Here is a 17,321-nt window from a genome sequence, read left to right on the forward strand (position 1 = left end):
GATAGAGCAATTTGTTTGTACTAGATCCGGCCCAAGATCCGGCCACTGACAGAGCATGGTACAAAAGGTATGCCCTTAGAATGAAAGAGTTCTGCACTCAGGAGTTTGACTGGCAGAAATCAAACGAGTTCCAACTCAAATGAGTTCCGCACAAAAAATCACCTACAGTGCTTGCTTACTTCATTTCAACAGTATCGTTATTTGGGGAGAGTGTGTCAATTTATTATTAAAACTGGACAGAATTCCTTGCCTACGGTTCTTCAAGCCATTCTCTCTTCTGCCCATTCCTGGTCTACTTTGACTGGAAAGTTCTCTGGTAGAGCCCTTTCCCATCAATAGTTATCCAACCCTACAGATGCCGGAAATGGAACTCGAGACTTATTGCACACAAAGACAAAATAGGGAAAGGCTTTCTTTATCGCTGAGCTATGACCCCTCCAGAATGCAGACACAATCCCTGCACATAGGAAATTAGCATGCCAAGGGGAAGCCTGAGATGCTAGCTTCTTATGTGGAGAGATGAGTTGTTGCTTTGACATAAAGTATTTGAGCACCTGAACCTCCATATACAGTCTGAAGTGGTACATTCATCAGCCCCAGTCAGCATTGTCAATGGGAAGCGATTATAAGTTTATTGCAGTTGAGCAAAATCTGGAGGGCTGTAGGGTCCCCATCCCTGGATAGACACAGGTTTACCACCTGAGAGAGAACAAGGTCTTAAGTAATGCCTGCTTCACCTTGCATTTTGTGAAGTGTTACTGTAGCCTTTTCCCAGCCTAGTGCCCTTCATATGTTTTGGCCCACAGTTCCCATCAATCCTGCAGATCTGAGAAATATTTTTTTCAGTTTGTAATCAATTATGAGGAAAGATGTTGTGTTTTGTACTGGGAAGGTATACAGTGGTACCTCAGGTTACATACGCTTCAGGTTACAGACTCCGCTATCCCAGAAATAGTATCTCGGGTTAAAAACTTTGCTTCAGGATGAGAACAGAAATCGTGCTCCGGCGGCGCAGCAGCAGCAGGAGGCCCCATTAGCTAAAGTGGTGCTTCAGGTTAGGAACAATTTCAGGTTAAGTACGGACCTCCGGAACGAATTAAGTTCTTAACCCGAGGTACCACTGTATTCGGAAAACACAAGCAGCTGTGCTCCAGATGTGGCCTGGGAGTAGATCCCATTTGTTGGGATGTGGAACAGCTGTAATCCAAATGTGTATCTCTGATGGCTAGAATGGGGTCACATGGGTCTTGTGCCTTCCTCCCGGTTGCTCTTTTCAAGGAGTCCCTCAAGCAGCCTTGAAAATAATTTCAATCACTCCCTGTTTTAAGGCTGCCTCCCAACTCTCTTTCAGATGCAACAAGAGTGAATTGAAATTCTGTCAGCAGGAAAACTTGCCTTTGTGGACATTGTTACTTCATGGCTTCTGGCCAAGAGTCACGTTCAATAAAGCATCTTCCGAGGCTTGGGCAGGGATTGATCTATGAAATAAATCCCAATGGATTAATTAATGCAAGAAGGCTTCCTTGATCTTTCCCCAGACAATTATGCCAGACTTCGTCAAAGGACCCAACACAGATTGACCACTGGCAAGGCGCCAGCTTTGCAGTTGTCATTGCATTCCCATACGTTACTTAAAAAGGTAAAGGGACCCCTGACCATTAGGTCCAGTTGCGGCCTATTCTGGGGTTGTGGCACTAATCTCGCTTTATTGGCTGAGGGAGCTGGCGTACAGCTTCCGGGTCATGTGGCCAGCATAACTAAGCCGCTTCTGGTGAACCAGAGCAGCACACGGAAACACCGTTTACCTTCCCACCAGAGCAGTACCTATTTATCTACTTGCCCTTTGACGTGCTTTCGAACTGCTAGGTTGGCAGGAGCAGGGACCGAGCAACGGGAGCTCACCCCATCGCGGATTTCAAACCGCCAACCTTCTGATCGGCAAGTCCTAGGCTCTGTGGTTTAACCCACAGCGCCACCCGCGTCCCTTCATACGTTACTTACAAAGCAGTAAAAAATAGATTAACTGTACAGTACTCTATGGGATTACTGCCTCTGAACATGGAGGTTCAATCTACCCATGATCCACCATGACTAACTGGCATTGGTGTGCCTCTCTTCCTCAGTGAGTTGGTCTTAGTTCCCTTCTAAGAACTGAAGCATAGTGACAGAGCATAGGCTTTTTATGCAGAAGGTCAGAAGTTCAATTTCTGGCACCTCCAGGTGGGGCTGACAATATCCCACTTGAAGTTCTCTGGAGAGCTGCTGCTGGTTAGTATAGATAATAGTGAGTTGGATGGACCAGTGGTCAGACTCTGTGGAAGGCTGCTTCCTATGTTTTTGGAAGCCATCTAAGGTTGTAGTCCTCAACATACCAGAAAGTTAAGTTCCATTGAACACAGTGGGAGTAAGCATTCTATTTATATATATATATATATATATATATATATATATATATATATATATATATATTTTCACGGGTACAGGAATGCAGGTTTTGGTGTCTTCGGGTGTCTTCCCGTGTAAGAGTCGGGGTGTCTGGGCGACGTTTCGACGAGGTCTCACTCGTCATCTTCAGGCTGGTGCTTTCGGCTTCTTGTTACTGGAACAGAGCAGAATCTGGTGTTTGAGTTCCTATAAATACTGTTGAGGGGTGTGGTGTATAGCCTCCAACGTTCTGGGCAGAGAGGAAGTTCCTAGATTAGTGTGTCTTTTCTTCTTTTGTTCCTTAATTACTTGAGGGATATCTTGAGTGATTTCATGAGTGATATTCTGATTACCACTGGGTGGGTCATTAAGTGTAGATTAGTTGCTAAAGCTTTCGTGTCTTGACCTCTTGAGCTTGTGAAGAGTTTTTCTGAGAAGATGGCTGTGCTGCATATAGTTGTGCTCTGGCTTGGCTTCGTGTATAGGGGCGAGCTGTGATTTTGTGCCTAGTGCCAGCCAGATCTGTGTAGGGATTGCAGGATTGCAGAATCTGTGCAGGGATTGCAGGATTGCAGAAGCCAAGCCAGAGCACAACTATATGCAGCACAGCCATCTTCTCAGAAAAACTCTTCACAAGCTCAAGAGGTCAAGACACGAAAGCTTTAGCAACTAATCTACACTTAATGACCCACCCAGTGGTAATCAGAATATCACTCATGAAATCACTCAAGATATCCCTCAAGTAATTAAGGAACAAAAGAAGAAAAGACACACTAATCTAGGAACTTCCTCTCTGCCCAGAACGTTGGAGGCTATACACCACACCCCTCAACAGTATTTATAGGAACTCAAACACCAGATTCTGCTCTGTTCCAGTAACAAGAAGCCGAAAGCACCAGCCTGAAGATGACGAGTGAGACCTTGTCGAAACGTCGCCCAGACACCCCGACTCTTACACGGGAAGACACCCGAAGACACCAAAACCTGCATATATATATATATATATATATAAATTTTTATTGGTTTTACAAAAATTTTTAAACAATACAAACAAATAAAAAGACATACAAACATGTATAATTTCGTAACCTTTTTTTCATATCCCTCACTTCTCGGACTCCCCCATACCTCCCCTTCCTGCATCCCAATTTCCAATATTATTTCAGCAACTTCTAAGTAATTTTATCCAATATATGTCTTCTTAATCTTTTCTTCAGCTTAATCTCATGTCACTGTCATCCCCTTTTCTTTCTCAAAACCTTGACATTTTAGCATTCATCGATTTTATAATAGTTCTTAAGATAGATTTTAAATTTCTTCCAATCTTCTTCCGCCGTCTCTTTCCCCTGATCACGGATTCTGCCAGTCATCTCAGCCAGTGTCATATAGTCTATCACCTTCATCTGCCATTCTTCCAAGGTGGGTAGATCTTGTGTCTTCCAATACTTTGCGATGAGTATTCTTGCTGCTGTCGTAGCATACATAAAAAAAGTTCTATCTTTCTTTAACACCAATTGGCCGACAATACCCAAGAGAAAGGCCTCTGGTTTCTGGGAGTAAGCATTCTAGACAGGTTTACTCAGAAGTAAGCCCCAATAAGGAGGCTTACTCCCAGCTAAGGGTGTACAAGATTACTCTCGGTTTACAGCTGGTTTTACTTTATTGGAATGTTACTTCTGGACAGGGATATAAGCCTGGATCTCTCCTGTGTCCTCACCCAAACAAACCTCAAAGCAAGTCCTCCTCTCTCACTGCAGAAAAACAGAGAAATACAGAAGTACTTAAATTAGCTTCCCTGGGGGACATCTGCGCCCTCCAGATGTTTGGCGGACTCCAACTCCTATGGGCCCCAGCCAGCATGGCCAATGATGAAGGATCATGGGAGTTGTAGTCCAAGAGCATATGGCGGGCTGTGGCTTGTTCACCCCACCTCCCTGCTAACTGCCAGAGTTTTGGACTACAATTCCCATCAGCCCCAGCCAGCATAGCCAATGGCCGAAGATGGTGGGAGTTGTAGTTCAACAGCATTCTGAGGACTACAGGTTCCCCCGCTCCTACAGAAAAAAGAAGCAGCGCCACCTTTCTAGTTCTGCTTCGCCGGGCTCAGGTCTGACCCCACAGGTCTCTGCAAGCAATGGAGGCAGGAAAAGCTACGCGGCGCCTTTAAGAGCTCGTCCGCGCCAGCGCGGGAAAGGAAGCAAGCTAAGGGGCGGGACTTAGGCCAAGCCCGCGAAAGTCGGATACTTTGTTGCCGCCGGATGGAACGCTGAGGAGCAAGCCGGGCTCGGAACGTTCCATCGGGAGAAGAAGCGGCCACGTGGACGCCATGGCGCAGCTCCGGGTCACCGATTTCTTCGCGCAGAACAAGAAGGGCCCCGCGGCGGGCAGCTTGAGCGCCAAACGCCGGAAGGTACAAGCTGATGGAGCCCCCGAGCCCCTGGGGGCCGGCAGGCCCGAGAAGAAGGAGCAGCAGCAGCAGGAGGAAGAGACGGGGCTGGGCCTCTTGGAGCCTCCTCGCACCCCGCTCGGCTCCAGCTGCCCGCAGCCCTCGCAGCCCAGCAGCAGCAGGAAAAGGCGCAGGCCGGAGCCCGAGGCGGAGCTCACGCCGGTCTCTGCCCAAGGCCGCCGCCGCCTCGGTGCGAAGGGCACCGCCCGGAAGGCGCTGGTGATGCCCGCGGAGGAAAAAGGGGAGGCGGTGAGTGATCCGAAAGGAGGGGAAGCAGGACCGCGCGCTCTGACTTCGAGCGTCTTTAATGCGGATTAGTTGCCCGGAGCCTTGTTGTGTAGTGGGAAAGGGTGGAAGTCGGGGTTGTGTGAATGGGCCCGCCCCTTCGTATTTTCTTGATCCTTCCCGGGTGTGAGCTCTGAGGCGACATAGCAGCAGGCACCTTTCTAGGGAAGAGACCTGTGGGGTGAGACCTGAGCACGGCAGATGGCCAAGCCATTCCTACGTTGGTTGTCTGCCGTGTCTTGGATGGTTGAGGTAGACTGTTCCTGTATATGGCGGTGCTATTAAGTTGTCGTAGTGTAGAGGCCTTGTTATTCACTGTGCCCAAAAATGGGAAAAAGAATACTTTTGAAATGGGCATTAAAATGGTTAATGGGGCTCAGAGCAAAATATGTATAATCCCCCTGACTTTGCAGCACATGCATTTGTGCTGCAATTGGTTTGAGTTGGTGGGAACTGACCAAAGAGGGAATATGGGTTTGTAGTGAGAACCCAATGTGGTTAGAAAACTTGGAATACTGTGTTCAGTTGTAATTTGAATCCATTGGTTTGGTTCCCACACTCTGGAGCAGCAGAAAACAAGCCAGCCCTTCAGATATTTGAAGCTGGCCATCATGTCAACTCTCAGCCTTCTCTTCTCCAGGCTACATACTCAACTCCCTTAAGCAACTGGTATTCTGAAGGGAGATGTGTTGCCAATTCTGACTGGAGTGTTTCTGTTTCAGGTCCCAGGCTTTGCTTCCCCCACAGCCCTTGGGCTACCCAGCCCCTCCAGTCTGGATAAAAAGGCAAAGGATTTGGCCAATGGGACTCTTTCACCAGGTCTGCAGCTGGAGACCACAGTGCAGCCTGGCATAGTGTCAGTAGAGAAGGTGAGCCTTGGAGAAGAAGGGGGGTGGGGTGGCCTTTGGATTGTATAGGCCACCATCTCTAAACATCTGACATAGCATTCTGCTGCCTCTTGAAGCTTGTACAGCTCAGTAAACCTGATAGCCTCTGAGCTGCCACAGCACCCTTTGTCATTAGCTTACACATTGACTGGGTTCAGTGGCTCCAGATTCTAATGGCCCAGCATTCTTTCCTGTGTTCAAAACTCTCATTGTTCTAGGTGCATTTTGCAACAGGGAATTTCATTAGTGCAAGCAGTTTCTGAGTTCTGGGTGCAGTACTGTGCCTAAGATTTCAAATTAAAACTGCGGAGTGGAAGGAAAGGAGCTTTTTCTGCCTCCCCACTTCCAGCTACTCTCTGAAGACTGGAGAAGAGACCCTCTTAAGAATATTAGAGGGGTGGGCAGGGGAAGGACTAGACCCTGTGAAAAATGAACATAATATTTTAGCTGCACTTCATTCATTTTCAGCTTCGTATCCTTGTTTTAAAAAATGGGTGGCTAGACATTCTGTTGTAGCACATGTAACCTCGGTTTAAGGTGCTATTTAGCTTCTAGCTTTCATATCTCAGTTTCTAACACTGACTACTTCAGAGCTGCGAGATTAAGGAAAGATGAAGCACTGCTGCTAAGTTTGCTTAAGAATTGCAACCGTAGTGATTGAGGGTCGGCAGTCTGATGGAGTCTGTGATGCTCACAGGCCATTCAGTTGCTTACCTCGCCACTGTTTGCCGCTTGCCACTGGCAAGTACCAAACTGTAGAGATTACTTAAAAGGACTGTCTGCTGGATATTTAGATTTCAAAAGGGAGGGTCAGCCGGTACAAATGAACATAAGCAGCTGCCTTATAGCAGCTCAGACTATTAGCCTATTCAAGCCACTGCTGTCTACTCTGAATGGCAGTCCCTCTCCAGGGTCTTTGGCAGAGAGAGGTCGTTCTTGCCCTTTCCTTCCCTATGTGAATAAGGCAGGAATCTCCCTAGCTGAGATTTCTCTCCTTCCAAACAGGAGGTGGTGTCTAAGGAGAAGTTGGCGGAGCTGAGTGGTCGTCTGGCGAAGATCCGTGCCCTGGCACAGAAAGTCACTTTGCCAGCCAGCTCCTCAGAGGCTGACGGTGACATAAAGAGCAGATTAAAACGGGCTCGGCTGCTGGATTCCAAAATCAGCAAGAGGAAAGAGGCTGAGAAGGAGAAAGTGAGGAACCTCCCTCAACTCCAGCTGGGCAAAAGCAATCCTGAGCCAACAGCAGAGACCAGGTAGGGGAAGAGCTTTCTAAGGGGTTGGCCTTGGTGATGAAACCAGGTGTCTGGTGAGAGGGGACATGGCGATTTTCTAGATTAGGGGTCTTAGGGTATTGAACCCTTTTTTTGGAAATTCCCAGGGCGACAGCTTGCATTTGATGCCTTTTTACTTTTAGCATATCAGTACTCATCCATCTTTCTTCTTTGTGTGTAATATTGTGCTGCTGCATGTAAAATTCTGCAGGGATTAATTTTAGCAAATTTATTAATTTGTTTTCTGTGCCTGGTGTTCTGTAGTACAACAGTTATACTAATAGTTTGATTGCTGTCGTTTTCTGTTTTGTTTTGTATGTTATATATTTGTACAAAATTCCTTTCTGGTTACTGGCCATTGGCCATAATAGAGTAATTGATTGTTTGATTGAGTTTAGGGGTGGTTAGCTTGTGCCCACCCCAATTGTTATGTGACTGCCATTTCCCCTAGAGATTATTGGCCTCGCTGGCTGGGATTGCTGGGAGTCTAGCAACATCTGGACAGTGACAAGTGAGCCATCCCTGTTCTAGGCCATCAAACAGCCCAATCCTAAGCAGAGGTGGGCGTCTCCTACCATTTGAGTCTGCAGGATGGTTGGATGTCCCAGTCAATAATTAGGACTGCAACGCCCAGCCAATAAATTGATGCCCCTCAGTAACTTGTACAGCAGATCTGAAAATGGCTTTGCTGCTCTTAAATGCTTGCGACTATCATCCAAAACCTCCGCCGACAACTACCTGTCTGAGAGCTAAGGTGACATCGTGCTGCCGTGTGACGGAAACACCTGATTATTTTATTCTCCCCATCTTCCCAGTGAGAAGGCACCAGCCTTCCAGCGCTTCCACAACCTCGCCCAGGACGTCCCCCCGGGACTCGCGCTGCCTTACAAGTACAAGGTGCTGGCCGAGATGTTCCGCAGCATGGACACCATCGTGGGGATGCTTTTCAACCGCTCAGAGACGGTGACCTTTGCCAAGGTCAAGCAAGGCATCCAGGACATGATGCGCAGGTGAGAGCTCACCCTTTCTCCTGGGGGTGGGCAGGGAGCGCGGGGGGCAGTCGCCTGTGAGCAGTCAGTCCGGAGAGGCAGAGAGAGTGACTATTTCTCCACCTGGCAAGCTCATAATTCTGCCCAGGATGCCAATTGGGAATAACAGAGTGAAGATGAGAGCAGCCTTTGTAACACAGCGGTAGACCAGAATTCCCTTCTGGGCTGGTGGTTTTCCCCCCTGATGTTAATTACTTGGCATGTAAAAAAATTGATGGCCTTGCCTGAGCAGAAAGCAATAGTACTTTGTGCAATGAGTGGTGAACCAAAGAAGTTCAGCACACAGGGTGTTGTCATCAGCTCCAGACACCTCCGGTTGGCCCCCAGTGCTCTTCCAATGCCACACACCCTCACCCTGCTCTGTGCCCAGAGTGCTTTGAGGACCCATTAAACCGGGGGTCAGCAACCTTTTTCAGCCGTGGGCCAGTCCACTGTCCCGAATTCCTATGCCCCACAAATAACCAGAGATGCATTTTAAATAAAAGCACACATTCTACTCATGTAAAAACACGCTGATTCCCGGACCATCCTCGGGTCGGATTTAGAAGGCAATTGGGCCGCATCCAGCCCACGGGCCTTAGGTTGCCTACCCCTGCATTAAACTGTGGTCATGCTGCTCGGTTGCTTGAATGGATGCGAGGGGCTGTAGAAGCCTCTAACTTTTGGTGAGGAGGTTGGACTGCCCCCTACTGCTCAAAGTTAAGAGTTGCAGCTGTTGCCCTGCTCACTTTTGCCCCGACCCTTGTCTACCACTCCCACATGCACGGCCCCCCCTGCAAAGGTTTCCCATTCCCTTGACTAGATAAAATCATGGAAGCTGGGTAACTGGTCTTGGGATCTCTTGGCAGTGATAAATGGTGTTAGAACCTCCACAGCTAGAGTCAGAACACCTCTTTCTTCTGCTTGAAGACTTCTGGCCGGAGAGACAAAAGTGCTGGGCTAGGTGGATACTCTTGACCACTTTTGCTTCAAGCTTTTAGTCCTCATGGTGTTGGTACTAACACACAAGACCCTATACAGCTCTGGGTCAGGTTACTTGAGAGAGAGAGACTGCCTTCTCTCTTATACACCCAGCAAATTGCTTGATTTGCTGGTAAGTTTCTCCTGCAAGTCCCCAAGAGCTCAAAGGTTTGTCCCATAGCAGCTTGCAGCAGGGCTTTTAGTGTGGCTGCCCCTGTTCCGTGGAATAGCATTCCTGTTGAGATTCAGCAGGCGCCTTCTGTCTGCACTTTCTGAGAACAACTGAAGACATGTTAGTTGTGATTCCTGCATTGCAGGGGGTTGGACTAGATGACCCTTGGGCTCTCTTCCAGCTCTTATCGTTATTTGTTCCATCAGCCTTTCCCAGCTGGACCAATGGGTGTTTGCCATCACTGTCTATTTTGGATGGTTTTCATCTTGTTTTAAATTTATCTGCTGTTTTTTGTGTCTCTAAATGTTTTTTGTTTGCTTGCTTGTTTTAACGCTACGTCACCTTGAGATGGTTGTACAGAAGGTGGTTAATAACTTAATGACAATATCACGGGTGCAAACCTACTTTGTATCTGTCTGCCAGACCCAAGAACCTCAAGACTCTCCTGGTCCTCATTTTGAGGGTGCCACCATATTAATGGGATGTTCACTCCCAAAGGGGTTGATTACATTCTATTTATCTGATCATTTATAAACTTCTGATTGCATGCAAGATCTTGGGTGCTGATGTTCTCCCTGCCTGTCTGCAGGCAATTTGAAGAACGGAACCTGGGTCAGATCAAAGCTGTGTATCCGGCTTCGTACATCATGCGCCAGGAGAAGAACATTCCCACCTTTGGCACCCCTGGTCAGAAGAGAGGCGACTACCAGCTGACGATCGAACCCGTGCTGGAGGCAGGTGGGTCCCATGCGGCATTTGCAAAAGAAGCTCCTATGAGCTCGGGAGGAAAGTGGGCAGGTAGACTTCATTGTACGTTTCCTGCCACACCCTTTGAAATGTACCAAAGACCAAACTTGAAGACGTTTGTGCTGGGTTGCCAAAGAACCACCCCAGTGTGTGTCATTGTAGGACCATTGTAGCATTGTAGCAACCTTGGTCCCGGGGACCCGGTGTGGCTCTCCAGGCCCCTGTTTCTGGCCCTTGGGAGTCTTTTTGGGCTGCACCCTGTTTGTTCCTGACAGTGTTCCCTCTTGCTTGCCTTGGGAGGAGGATGGAGAGAGGAGCGTGTAAACACCAGCCTATGCCACATTTTACATTGGTGGCTTCGCCCACTTTTGCCTCAGGTCCTGCTCACCACTGGCATGTGCCCCCCCCAACTCAAAGGTTTCCCATCCCTGAACTGGCGGGTAGAAGGGAACAGCAGTTTCAGAGGGAGATGTGGCCCATCACCCTTCAATTTTTTTGTTTCAGGAGAAAAGCTGTCGGCATCACACCTGATGCAGCGTCGGAAAATATTTGGCAGGAACTTGGTTAACATCGTGAAAGGGCACCACAAGGTGAGTCTCCTCTCCCCCCCCACCCCCCCAAAAAAGTGCTGGATTTACCCAGTAAGCAGACTAAGCACATACACCAGCAACGTATGAGAAGCTCTGGGAAGAATTTGACAGTTCAAAAAAAAAGGACCAAAGAATTGGAACTTTCAGGCATCTTACACTCCACAGTCTTCCCCAGTTTTCCTGTTCTCTTCTTATTACTTATCCCCACCTAAACTGGGGGGAATGACAACTAATGTCTACTAACGTAGACCAAAAGAATGTGAAGAAAGCAGATCCTGTCATGGGTTGCACATGACATAATATGCACACACATTTCTGCAAACGTGCAAGCTCTTGAAAAATACAATTTTATTTTATGGTTTAGTATCGTCCCTGTTTTGAATTGCATATGGGGGCACCATCATCTTGTCAGTGCCTAGGACCTCTGAAGGTCTTCTTCATCTGGCCCTTCCCCCTCCCAGCTGTCATCTCCTCCCTCCACTCGTTCCTGCCTTTGCCACGTAAATGAGAAAATACCTCCTATGGAGGGTTGCTTCACATCAGGGTTTCCCAAACTTGGGTCTCCAGATGTTTCTGGGCTACAGTTCCCCTCATCCCTGACCACTAGTCCTGATGGGAGTTATAGTCCAAGAGCAGCTGGAGACTCAAGTTTGGGACAACCTTGCTATACCTTATCAGGTGCTGGTCCGGGTGCTATACCAGGCATAGTCAGTCATCACCTCCCCTGTGCTAACTCTCTGCAGGCTTTCTTGGCGTCTCTCAACCCTCCAATGGTGGTGCCGGAAGACAAACTGACAAGGTGGCATCCCCGGTTCAATGTTGACGACGTGCCCGACATCGTCCCTGCGGAGGTGCCTCAGCCCCCGCAGGTGGACAAAATCACGACTGCTCAAGAGGTTCTGGCCAAGGCTCGCAGCCTGATGACGCCCAAGGTAAAGCTGGCCAAAGGAGAAGGCCCTCTGAGTGTGGGTGGAACTCTTTGACTTAGCTATTATTTCCATTTTATATCCTGTTCTCCCTTGCAAAGGAGCCCCCAGGGCAGCAAACCTGTCAATAACATCAAATTTTTTATACAGCCTTCTTGCAAACAGTTAGCCAGTGATCTCTCAAGGTTGCCAGAAGCAGCTTCTTTCAGCCGTCAGATGGAATTCCTTGTGGAAGGAATTCCACAAATGGGGAGCCACCACCGTAAAGCCCCTGTCGTAGGTTGCTGCCAACTGGGTATGCCCCAGTGATGGCACAACTGTGAAGCCTCACCTGCTAATCTTGGGATAGGAGATATTGAGGAAGGCGTCATATAGGGATTTCTATGCTAATTCTTTTAATTTCTGTGTACTAAATTTGTAAGGAATATTTTATATAAATTTGTACTGATACCTTGAATTTATTATGAGTGGATCTTGACCATCGAAGTATGAACAGTTGTTATGGGTCTGCCTCCTTGTGTGACTATTGACTCTTTCCCTGCAGTCAGAAGTTGGCCAATTTTTTCTTTGGACTTGCTTTTATTTTGGCCTTCATGCCAGCCCATGGCAGCTCCCCCCCTAAAAAAGGGAGGGGTCCAAAATTTGGGATTTGGTACTAGAGAGGGAAAGCCTGTGGCTAGATAAAGTTGGTTGTTGATTACTGTGATGGAGAAGAGGGAGCAACAGGTCCTCTCTGCTGCCTCAACCACCTGCATCTCAGTTGAATGGGCTGTTTGTGCATGGTGGGGGCGAGAAATTGTTCAGGAGCGTATCAGTTTACTGTTACGCATGGCATCGCAATTGCTTTTCAGCTACGCAAGACTCCTTTGCTTGCCAGGTGAGAAAAACTGCTACTGATGGCTGACCCACCTGCTCTCTCTTTCTTTCTGCCACACCCAACAACAGATGGAGAAGGCGCTGGCCAATCTGGCTCTGAGGACCGCCGAAACCAGCCCCTCTGTGCCGGAGTCCCCTCGGCCACCCCCGCCAGCTCCGGCTGGCACCCCCAGCAGCCTGAAAGGGGTGTCGCAGTCCTTGTTGGAGAGGGTGAGTGCCTTGCCGTCTCCTCACCAGGCAGGCTTCAGGCTTGTGCGATGTGGGTCACCTTTGTTCTTGGTTTGTAAAGTAGGGAAGTCCAAGTCCCAACATCCAAAGTCATAAAGGGGTTTTGCAGATGGGGCAGGACCACTGACCTGCTCCATGTCACGCATCATTACTCTTACTCTTATTTTATTTTAATTTTTATTTAGTTTAGTAAGTAGTATTAGGGTGGCGGGGGACGTGGGTGGCGCTGTGGGTTAAACCACAGAGCCCAGGGCTTGCCGATCAGAAGGTTGGCAGTTCAAATCCCTGTGACGGGGTGAGCTCCCGTTGCTCGGTCCCTGCTCTTGCCAACCTAGCAGTTCGAAAGCACGTCAAAGTGCAAGTAGATAAATAGGTACCACTCCAGCAGGAAGGTAAACGGCGTTGTTCTGGTTCGCCAGAAGCGGCTTAGTCATGCTGGCCACATGACCCGGAAGCTATACACCAGCTCCCTCGGCCAATAAAGCAAGATGAGCGCTGCAACCCCAGAATCGGCCACGACTGGACCTAATGGTCAGGGGTCCCTTTACCTTATTAGGGTGGCACCTTTGAGTGCAAATTGCTGGAAACTGCAAGATGGGAGAGTGCCCTTGTGCTTGGGCCCTGCTTGTGGGATTCCCATTGGGGGCATCTGGTTGGCCACTCAGAACAGGCTGCTGGGGCTAGATGACCTGATCCTGCGGGCTCTTCTTATATTCTTCCCCTTCCCACACAGACTCACCCCTTTCCTTGCCGCAGACAAGATGCACACTTAGAATTCTAAAGGATGCCTAGCTCAGTTCCAGCAGAGCATCTGCTTTGCACGCAGAAGCTATCAGGGTTGATCCCTTCTGATGCTGCTGCTGCTGCTGCTGCCACCACCACCACCTCTCCCCCTTTCTCTCTCTCTCTCAGGTCAGAGCCAAGGAAGTTCAAAAGCTGCAGGCGCTGATGGTGCGGAACCCGCAGCAGGAGCGGCGCCTGGACATGCTGTCGCGTCTGCCGGAGATGGCGCGGGTCCTGCGCAACGTCTTTGTGGCGGAGAAGAAGCAGGCGCTGCCCATGGAGGTGGCGTGCCAGCGGATGATGGCCAGCTACCGGTCCCTCATGACGTTTGGTAAGGGGAGGAAGTGGGCACACCTGGCGAGCTTTGAGAGGGAGAGAAGGGGGGTGATGCCTTGCCTCCAGGCAGAGATGGGGAAGCTGTGCCCCTCGGATGTTGCAGAACTATAGTTCCCATCATGCCTCATTTTAGGCGGCTCCCAACACCTGAATCTGCTCCATTCTTCCACCCCATCGGGGTTTGTTCTTTCCTGTTTATTTTCTAATTTCCCCCAGCCATTTTTAAAAGTGTGTCCCCTCTATGAAGTTCCAGAACAACTAGAATAGGCTGTATTTTAGGAGCATAGGAACTGGCCTGCTGGGTCAGGCAAGTGGTCCATCTAACCGAGCATCCTATTCCCCCAGTGGCCGAACAGAGGCCTGCTGGAAGCCTGCAAGCTGGACAGGAGTGCAACAGTTCTCTGCCCACCTGCGATTCCCAGCAGCTGGTATTCAGAGACCTAACGTCTCTTAACATTGGAGGCAGGGTGTAGCCTTGTCCTCCATGAGTTAGTCTAATCCTCTTTTAAAGCCATCCCAGTTGCTGGCCATCACTGCCTCCTGTGGAAGGCAAGTTCGAGATCAAAGTTTCAGCTTAATTGATCTTTAAATACTTGACTTACAAAGCAATGCTTTGCTGCTGACATGGCTTGGGGTGAAGTTGTTTACCTCACAGGTGTGTAAGAACAAACACCTTATAGGTGTGTGTAGCACACAATTGGAAAAGATCGGCTTCCACTGCAACAGTGGCTGAATTGTTGTGTTTACACAAAAAATAATCTTCTGTATACTTGAGGGTAACCCGATCAAACCCAGTTGGGCTAGGTATTCCAATCTGAAGCAGGGTGATCGCTAGTCTAGAAAACTTTCCCTTTTTTGTCCCTGGCACCACCCTCTGCCAGTATGTGACTTCCGTCTTACTATACATAGAGCCCTGGGAATGTGCCCTCTAACCAAAAAAAGCTGCATATCTTTTTAAGAGGAGTTGTTAAGAGGATTAATCGTGCAACCGTCTGCATGCAAAGAGTCCTTTCCCTGCCATGTTTTCAGTGGTGATTTAACCACCATGGAGTCATTTATAGTGGGTATCCCTATGATAGACAGGGGCTTTCTGTTCTCGCTTAACAAAAGCTGTTAAGTGAGAAAACAATCAGATGGCCCAGCGCTCTGTCTGAAACTCTTCCTCTGTCCCTGCAGGAGAGACAGAAAAGCACCTTCGTCTCCTCTCAGAGCTGCTGCCCGGCTGGGTGAGCGTTGTCCCCATCCGGCAAGAAACGTACATCAAGCTGGACAAAAGTGTGGACCTCAACGTTGTCACGGAGAGACTGGCCGCAAGGGCAAAGGAAGAGGAAAGGCTCTAATCTATGCTGCAGGATGTGGGGAGATCATGACTTAGGCTCAGCAGCATCATTGTGTCCCAATCTCTCTTGGGAAAGGACCCCAATGGCTAGAGATGTGTGTGTCGTTTTCTCTCCTTGCATGAATGTGAGCAAAATGTGAATATTGTGGCTTTTTCAGAATTAAGAGGATATGGCAGCTCTCCTTCCTTCCTTCCCTCCTAGTTTTCTAAGTGCCATCCTGCCAGTGTAGCTGTTATGCTTCTGTAAGGCCACAAGAGGGCAGCACACACAAACCAGGAAATTCAGTTTGATTGGCGCATCACAACAAAGTACCAAACTTTTCGCCTTCGTGCATTAAAAAAGTTCTTTGTCAGCACTGCTTCCCCACTTGCCAGATTAGCTGAACAGGCATAGAGAATGACGCTGCAGGACCACAAAGCCATTACTCCTTTCATGACTAGCATTTCCATTCCCTCATCTGGCAGGAACGGGTGGGAGCTGCCTTTTCCACAAAGCGAGTTTCAGTTCCTCCAAGACTTGGCAGACAGAGGACATTAAAAGTACTTTTAAAAAAATTGGTTGTAAAACATAACTTGTATATGAACCTTAGCAATAACTATTTATTGATCAGGAGGAGCTTAAAATGAGTGATTTTTAACTGGCCAAGCCATTTAGTTGACATTTTTGTCCCTTAGCTTCAGTAAAGGGGATTGAGCCAAGAGCAGCGGTGGTGGATTTCTGCAATTTCGCTTGAGCCTGAGGTCACAGGTCCACCATACATTTAATGTACTACACTTGCCCCAAAGAATGCTGGGAACTGTAGTTTGTTAAGGGTGCAGAGGTTCTAACTCTGAGTGGTAAACTACAGTTCCCAGGATCTTTGGGGGGGAATAGACTTTGCATGCCTTAGAGCACCTTGTCTCCACCTTCCCCCAGATGTTGGACTTACAGCTCCCATCTTCCCTGACCACAGATCCCGGCTGGTTAAGGATTATGGGATTTGTAGCCCAACCACCTGGGACCCTGAGGTTGGGAAAGGCTGGCCCAGCCCATTGTACGGCTCTACAATCTCACACATGGAACCAGGGAATCTATCTGCCAGTAAAGGGACTTCCTTGTGACTGCATGTGACCTCATCTCTTCCCCTTCCTTTATTTTTTTGGCTCTTTCCTTTAGCAGATGCTGAGACAGCTGCTGTGCAAACTGCTGTTGTGACTTATTTGCCTTAAACCTATTAAATTAATTATAGTCCACCCTGTTAGGCAATCCATGGGTTTGGGAGCTAAATGGGGCCCTTGAATTGAGGTCCCTGGCCTGCACCTGCCTCTTAGCATTGCAGCACTGAGTTTTGCAGCAGCACGAGAGCTATTCTGTACTAACTCCAAAACCATCAGTGGCAGCACTGGATTATCTGTTCTGTGGCCACAGGAAGCTGAATAAAACCCCTATTCATAAATACCTTAACGGACTCTGCTTGCAAGCTTAAGGGGTGACTAATTTGAGGCCCTCGAGCTGTCGCTGGACTACCGACTCCTATCATCCTGAACACCAGCCGTGCTAACTGAGGCTGATGGGAGAGAGCTGGGGCACCTCTAGTAGCTACTACTGTCTTTTGTTGAAATGATCTTGATGCCATTTTTAGTAGTTAGAGCAACCTTGCAATAACATTTTAGAAATCAGCATGAAAATAAAGAGAAAGCGGAATGCAACAAAACCAAACGACCCGAAACCCACAGCAAACAGAAGAATCCACACCAGAAAAGTGGTGCAGGTGAGTCTGCACAGTGTATTTTGATGGCAAAACTGAAGACCTAACTAGAAAAAATGGCGTTATTGTTAATTATGCAAATAAAACTTCATTCTTTTTGGAGTTGGGGTTGTTGTTTTCTTCAGGTGTTGGCATAAGAGAAGTTCTAGGGTGATCAGAGTATAATGTTTATTATATATAGAGAATATTTTAAACTTTAAAGTAAACATAAGCAGAGACATTTTGTATCCGTCTCTTAATGCTGATAACATAAA

At 48.2% G+C, this 17,321-nt stretch overlaps 1 protein-coding gene and 1 long non-coding RNA gene across 3 annotated transcripts in view; both read left to right on the forward strand.

The window, feature by feature from the left end:
- LOC309535818 overlaps positions 1–17,321 on the forward strand; it is a 76,224-nt gene that overhangs the window by 43,323 nt on the left and 15,580 nt on the right. The window lies entirely within an intron of this gene.
- CDT1 (chromatin licensing and DNA replication factor 1) lies at positions 4,672–16,758 on the forward strand. 2 transcript variants are annotated; one of them, XM_082229199.1, is made up of 10 exons: positions 4,673–5,119; positions 5,878–6,024; positions 7,048–7,295; positions 8,129–8,323; positions 10,084–10,232; positions 10,746–10,831; positions 11,575–11,763; positions 12,703–12,843; positions 13,774–13,975; positions 15,157–16,758. In XM_082229199.1, the coding sequence occupies exons 1-10, from the start codon at positions 4,751–4,753 to the stop codon at positions 15,318–15,320; spliced, it is 1,890 nt and encodes a 629-aa protein (XP_082085325.1). In that variant the 5' UTR covers positions 4,673–4,750; the 3' UTR covers positions 15,321–16,758. The 2 variants fall into 2 exon arrangements, with proteins under 2 accessions (XP_082085326.1, XP_082085325.1); XM_082229200.1 differs by lacking the exon at positions 5,878–6,024 and having other exon boundaries at positions 4,672–5,119.

Source organism: Podarcis vaucheri, assembly GCF_965113315.1.
Source record: "Podarcis vaucheri genome assembly, chromosome: 7".
Lineage (NCBI taxonomy): Eukaryota > Metazoa > Chordata > Lepidosauria > Squamata > Lacertidae > Podarcis > Podarcis vaucheri.

Excerpts from the sequence above, each read along its gene's own strand:
- CDT1 (XM_082229199.1), top strand. The coding sequence starts at position 4,751 with ATGGCGCAGCTCCGGGTCACCGATTTCTTCGCGCAGAACAAGAAGGGC. Across the intron at positions 5,120-5,877 it reads CGGAGGAAAAAGGGGAGGCG|GTCCCAGGCTTTGCTTCCCC; the intron begins GTGAGTGATCCG and ends TTTCTGTTTCAG. Across the intron at positions 11,764-12,702 it reads GCAGCCTGATGACGCCCAAG|ATGGAGAAGGCGCTGGCCAA; the intron begins GTAAAGCTGGCC and ends ACCCAACAACAG.